Here is a 7200-nt window from a genome sequence, read left to right on the forward strand (position 1 = left end):
CAATAAATACAAAATTTACTAGTAATAGATACCTCCATTCATCAAAAAAAAAAAATTCAAAATTCAATCAAGGTAAAAATAACCAAAGAAATTAGCAAGAAACATAGAAAGTAATTATAACAAAAAAGAGAGTAAGTATTTACTTGAGCTAAACTTGTGCAACTTTCATATTGATAACCTTGAAATTGGCCAAAAGACAAATATGCCTGCCATATATAAGAATAAATGTAATTTATTAAAAAAATAAGGTGGATAATGATATTTCCACTTAAGTGTATACTTCAAAAATGTAACCTGTTGTGAAGGTTGCATATATCTAACATCAATCATATTGTGTGAATATGAAGGTTGTTGGCTAGAAGTGGCTGAAAGTTTGCAATTTGATTGTAAATTGTGGGCATCCTGTATTATAGTAAAAAGCAAAACAAGTGTTGAAAGTTTCACAAAATATAAAAGCTCACAAAAAGTAAACTAAATGTTCTAAAATAATTATCACCTGCAAGGTAGCCATTGGAGCAATAGTTGGAGTATCATCTCTATATAATAGAATAGCAGATGAAGCACTCTTAGAGATAGATTTTTGGTTTTTCCTTGGCTTTTTTCCCTTTTCAAGGAAACCTTTTTTTCTTCGACCTTTGGTAGAAGCAACAACAAGATTTCTTTTGATGCCTTTTGCCTTACATGCATTTATCACACCTTTGGATATCTCAATGTGCTCACTTGTAAATGCATCATTATTGCCCACACTTTGAGAAGCATTCATGGCCATAGTCCATAGAGTTAGAAGATCCATCATCTATATTTTTATTAGATTTAGTGAAAAACTTCTCCACTTCAAGGCTCAATTCAAGAATTTTTCGAGCAAAAAAGATAGATGCATCCTCAGATTCTGTTGTCCTGGTTGCCACTTTAACTGCATTGCGGTTTAGATCCTTGCATCTGTTTGAAACAATCTGTCTAGGATCTGCTTTTACAATTTTCCCACCATAGTCCAATAAACAATCCTCACGTGCATGTTTTGTCCATCTTTTTATCATATATTGAGAAGGGAGTACTTTTATATTCCAAATATCTAGGACTTTTAGTGCATGGCTACACAAGTATCCAACAAACTCAAAAGACATACAGGAACAACTGATTGATTTATCTTCTGAATTAAAAATAACCTTATGTTCTCTTTGTAGCTCATATACACAAACCTTGTATTCATATAAAGGAGGATCTTCAATGCATGTTTGAACTATAATCCCCAAGGACTTCTCATATTCTTGCTGAAATAAATCAAAGATATTAGATGTATACACATCTCTGGCACCTCTTAAGATAGGAACATTCATCTTCAATGGTGGTTTAAAGTGTCTCATCTCATAATTAGATTCCAATTCTTGGTATCTCACATCATCTAACAACTTTTCAAATCTGGTAAAAAATTCCAATACATTGAATCTAGGCTTCACATAACATTTCATGCGGCTATTGAAACTTTCACATAATTGAGTGCTTCTAATGCCCGCTGAAAAAGCATGTCTACCATAAGCCATTGGCCATTTTATTCTTTCTTCAAAGATATTCATACACCATTTATCATCTCGGACCTTGTGTTTTTCAAGCAAAGAGTCCCATGCATTAATAAAGTCTTCATCATACTCAAAATCATACATACAACTTTTGAAATCTGCACCAAACTTATTTGATTTTCTAAAAGCATGACCAAGATGCTTGAGAGCATTTTGGAATAAATGCCATGAACATATTCGATGATAAGTTTTAGGAAATACCTTTGCTATCGCCTTAGCCATGGCTGCGTCTTGATCTGTGAATATAGTTATTGGTTGTTTCCCTCTCATAACCTCGAGAAATGTTGTGAACAACCATTCAAAAGAAGCTGCAGTTTCATCATAGAGTAATGTTACACCAAAGACAACAATTTCCTTATGATGATTAACTCCAATTATCGGCGCACAAGGATGATTGGCATTATTGATTCTGTAAGTTGTATCAAAGCAAACAACATCACCAAACAATGTATAGTCCATCATCATCTTTGAGTCAGCCCAAAAAATATTTGTAATGTGCATCATATTGTAATAAATAAAAAAATGATGTGTTCTCCGATTTTTTCTTCTCAAATAGTGAATAAGAGTGTAGGCTTCTCCTTCTTGCATCTCTCTCATTCTTTTTGATTGCAAATGATTTCTTATATCCTTGAGTGTGAAACCTAGATTCTCCCTGCCTCCAACTTGTTCACTCATAAAATCAAAAATTAACTTTTGCCGAATTCCAGAACGTTTTGCAATCTCTGCTTTAGTTGCATGAGCAATGGTTACCTTCCTTTGGGATGGTAATTTGTGTCTACTGCGAGGAATCACTACTTCATGATTATGTCGTTCTTCAAAAGCTGTAACATGATATTTTCCATTTTCTCGACGTCCAATAATAATTTGAGCCTCACAACCCACTCTTACTTCTTTTCGAGGTTTCTTTCCTTCACATTCAACTTGCTTCTTAAAACCTTCTTTGAAACAACAAAACTTTTGAGATAAAAGTGTCGTGCCATCAAGTCTACTTTTGTTTGCCCAGCTTTTTCGAACACTAAAACCAATATAACCAGCATACATATTATAAAACATGTATGCCGCTTCCTCTGTTTCAAATTCCATGCCTACATATGGAGTCAAATTGTTTTCAATGTCAATTATTCCACCTTGCTTTTTATGGCAATCTATTTGGTCAAGTGTGGTAACCTTCATATTCAATTAAATAAAAAAATAAAAATAATGTTAGCATTTCTTGGTAATCATATAAGCAGAAAATGTTATTAATATAAAAAAAAAAAAATTTCAAAAGGGATGTTCATCTTTACAAGAAGTATCTACCTGCAAAGTTGAATCACAATTTGTTGGCTCAAGTATAGTAACATCCATATTCTATAAATAAAAAAATAATGTTAGGATTTTTTTATAACAATATTACCAGAAAATGTTAAGAATATAATTATTTTTTTTAAAAAATGGGATGCTCATTTTTAGAAGAAGTATTTACTGCAAAGTGGAATCACAATTTGTTGGCTCAAGTGTGGTAACATCCATATTCTGTTAAATAAAAAATAAGAATAATGTTAGGATTTTTTTTATAACAATATAAGCAAAAAATTGTTAAAAATATAAAATAAATTTTGAAAGAGATATTTCAGCTTTACCTGCAAATTTGAATCTTCTTAGTTTTGCCCCCTTTAGCTTGGTTTAAGAACAAAGAGAATTTGGATTATTGGTTTTTTCATGCTAATTTTTTTTTTGGACAGGTTTAAAGCATAAAAAAAAACATATTATTGTATAAAGAAGGACGCCATTGGAAAGAAAGGGAAGAAGAAGAGAAGAATGAGGAAAGGTAGAAGTTCAAGATGGAAGAGAAGAGAGTGGGAAAAGAAGTGTGCCCTTTCTTGTTTGTAGAATCTCGAGGAGCAATTAAAGCTAACGGGAGAGAAGAGTTAACGGAGGAAATGAAAACTAAAGTTTAGATATTAGTTATTAGTGGGACACATGTCATCATGTTATTGGTAACTACACCAAATCCACCCATTGCACTTCAGCTCAGTCGTGCCCTTTTTTAATTTGTTTGGAATCAAGGAGAGTGGATAGCATCATCATTTCTCAAGTTATTGAGCAAATAGTATCATGGTCTTGGAGATGAAATGGGCTGGGGAACAATTTCACCACTACATCGATCAAATTTTATTTTATTTTTTATCATTTGTTTCTTTCATGTAGTGTTTTTGTTTGATGATTTTGATCCAAGATTCAGCATCCTTTGATTAAAATAATCACTAGGACAGGAGGTTTGAAATATGTGGAACTGACTGTAACCATTCTTAGGTCTTCTATTTGGCCATAAGGATTTCTGTTGTATTAGTAAATTTTGATTTCATTGTTTGATGTTAGCTGACTATTCTACAAGCAAAAACTACGAGTAACTTGTTGTCACTTGTCAATTAACATGTGTTGAAGTTTTTAGTGATAATATTGCTTGAATGTTCAAAGTACTTTAGAAGATTGTGATCATTAGCAATATGTGTCTAAACATATGAAAATGAACCAATTGGGTGTTACAGATATAATTTGTGTTTCTATCTTAAAGTTTTCTTTTCTTCTGTTGGAAATTTGGGATAGCTGATGAAAATAGTGTCTTTGATGATTGATAAAACATCCTCATTGCTAAGAACATCCCATAGACCATCACTAGCCATTACAAGGAATTCATCATCTAGTGATAGCGAAGTTTCAGTTATCTCAGGTTCTGCTGTTACTGCTGGCTTCAGCTTATCGTTACCAATTGATCATTTTACATGATAAAAAGCACAGTTGAAGGGTATATGCCTAAAATCAATTTCCTTGAGTCATAATCAGCTTATAATTGACTAGGTTTTGTTCACAGTGATAGTCACAGTAGTATATATGACGAATTCATTACACTAAAGAATGCACAATGAACATAATAAAAATACTTGAAAATGAAAAAGGAACCTGCAGAGCAGCTTGACCAACCCTCCATGTATCCATTTGCCATCTCACATCCATGCCTTGTTTGATAACACGAGCTCGCTCATCAGGGCAACTTGCAACATGGTCTTGAGAGTGTCTCATATAATTCAGTTTTAGTGCATAAATAATCAAATTGTGTTAGATAATACGTATTACCTTGCTCAGGAGAACTGGGTGACCAGAACGGCATAGAATTGTTCGACAATCGCCAGCATTTGCAACATAAAGCTTGTCCCTTAGCACTAGTGTTGCAACTGCAGTGCAACCTGGATGCCAATCCTTGTGAATAATCCTTTTGGAATTAGAGTGTTGCAGTAATTCATCTCTGAATGCAATGTTTGTCCTTATAAATGATTCAGTAAGTGCTTCAAATGGACTGCACTAAATTTATGGATTACAGCAGAGTATGCAATGGAGAATTAAATCGATGATTAATAGAAGTGGATGCAAAGTACCTGTTTGTGTAACCTAATTCGTGTAAGAAACCAGGTAGTGTATGAGCAGAAAACTCAGCATCCGCTGAACCTGTAGATCATCAGTATTCATGTCTGTTTTGGTTTGATCCTCTTTATATTAGTGTTGATATTAGCTTCTCTACATAAATTTTACAATGACTATATTCTACAGTGCTAACCATTATATTTTACATTGTTTGATCAGTTATGGCAAGTTCAGGTGTGGCAAATGAAGGAAGACATGAAACTAGGGCAAAGTGGAATGAAATTCACAAGGCTCACCTAGTAAAGTTATTAGGTGAGTATAATACTTCTGCGTCCCCGTTCACAAAATGGATGGTCCAAAGAAGCATAGAACAAGATGGTGCGCGACATGATAACCAAGTTTTCCAATCCAAGCATCGCCACAAGCCAAGTCAAAGCATTAGAGCAAGAGTTGAAAAAAACGTACAAGCTTCTAAATGGGTTTTCTGAATTAAGTGGCTTTGGATGGGATTATGAAAGACACATTGTATCAGCTCCTGATGATGTTTAGGCACCACTACTAGAGGTATGTACATAAGTAATGAATGATTTCATTAATTACAACCATCTAATTTTAAAAAATCAAACAGAGGAATAGAGATGCAAGGAAGTGGCATACTAGACCGTTTCCATATTTTATGGCATTGTAGGAGGTTTATGAGGGTAAGCATATATTTTCTAATATTTTACTTTTATAAAGTTTTATTTTAACATATTATATATTTAAAATGTAGGGAGATATGCTAAAGGCAAACGATCTCGTGGTATAGAAGATTATGAAGGTATTTCTTAATCACCAGTGCACACCCAAAGTCCAAGTCTTTTTACTCCAAACGATTCAAGGCAACTATCACTTACACACGAGACTGAGGATGATGATATCATACAAGTGGAACCTCCTAGTTCTCAACCACAGAATCCTCAAACTCAAAGTTCAAGCAATGAAATTTTTCGGGGAATAAGAGATCAAGATGGACAAAGAAGAAAAAAGGAGCGAAATGGGAAAAGGCCTCAAGATTCATCATTCAATATGGATAAATACATTGCATTTTGAGAGTGCGAGAATAAAGAATATCTCGAAGTTCTCAAGGGCACTCAAGTAGTGGAAAATCACACAATAGAAGATTGCATGAAGGTGTTCAACCAAATAAGTGGCATTTTCACCGAAAAAGAAATGTTCAAAGCTACCCAAATTTTAATTAAAGATAAGAGTTATTGTGAACTTTTCTTATGTCTTCAAGAAGATCATAGAGTGCCATGGCTCAAGATGATGTTCACCAAAATTGAGTAAAATATGATTATGAACTTGTTATCTTGAACTTAAATGTTTTCATAAGCACATTTTTTTTTCATGAACTTGTTTTGATTATGAACTTGTAATCTTGAACTTGTTAAATATTCTTTTGTTGTTTATAATTGTTATGGGAATTTTTTTCATTATGTGTAATTTTGATTGTAGGTCTTTTTTTTTGGGGCATGAATTTTAAGTATCCTTTGGTCTTGTAATATACTCTATAATGCTATTCAGTATAGGCAATGTCTTTCCAAACTTTCGGATTCTTTTCTAACATTAAATCCACATAGGCAATGGCTTTTTAACAAGACCCAATATTCATTCATCTGAAAGCACTCGGCGATACAATGGATAAAAAAAATTGTATGATTACCACAAACATAAAGTCAAGCTCGGCGAAAGCTACAATAATCATTCCACATTTGCATTGCTATTTCATCTCTTTTACGAGCACCTGCATTTTGCTCAGAGTTCATGGTGTCAACATCCTCTCCATATGATTCATCTCCATTAGGAACAATAGTTTCTTTGGCTTCATTATCAAAATCCTCAATAGCATCTTTACCATTATATATACGGATGAAGTTATGCAACATACAAGCAGCGACCACTATATCAGTTTGAGAGTCTATTGGGTGAAAAGTTGCTACTTTAAGTATCGGAAATCTCATCTTCAGAATGCCAATGATGCGTTCAACATGATTTCTTAATGATGCATGTTGCAAATTAAATAGTTCTTTATAATTGCTTGGTCGAGATAGCGCTCGACCTTGCTCCTGCAAATGGTAACGGACACCTCTATATGGAGCAATAAAATTTGGGGTATTAGCATATCTTGCATCCACAAGATAAATATTTCAAAACCTTGTTCAATCGAACGTTGGAGAAT

General features: G+C 33.5%; 1 protein-coding gene across 1 annotated transcript; it reads right to left on the reverse strand.

Annotated features, from left to right (window-relative positions):
- Window positions 1-734: 734 nt before the first annotated feature.
- On the reverse strand, window positions 735-2042 carry LOC120270235 (protein FAR1-RELATED SEQUENCE 5-like). The gene has a single exon (XM_039277259.1). It carries the CDS (start codon window positions 2040-2042, stop codon window positions 735-737), a length of 1308 nt encoding a protein of 435 aa, XP_039133193.1.
- Window positions 2043-7200: the final 5158 nt, after the last annotated feature.

This window comes from Dioscorea cayenensis, chromosome 10, assembly GCF_009730915.1.
Source record: "Dioscorea cayenensis subsp. rotundata cultivar TDr96_F1 chromosome 10, TDr96_F1_v2_PseudoChromosome.rev07_lg8_w22 25.fasta, whole genome shotgun sequence".
In the NCBI taxonomy this organism is placed as follows: domain Eukaryota; kingdom Viridiplantae; phylum Streptophyta; class Magnoliopsida; order Dioscoreales; family Dioscoreaceae; genus Dioscorea; species Dioscorea cayenensis.

Coding starts and splice junctions, on each gene's coding strand:
- LOC120270235 (XM_039277259.1), bottom strand. CDS start 2,042: ATGATGATGGACTATACATTGTTTGGTGATGTTGTTTGCTTTGATACA.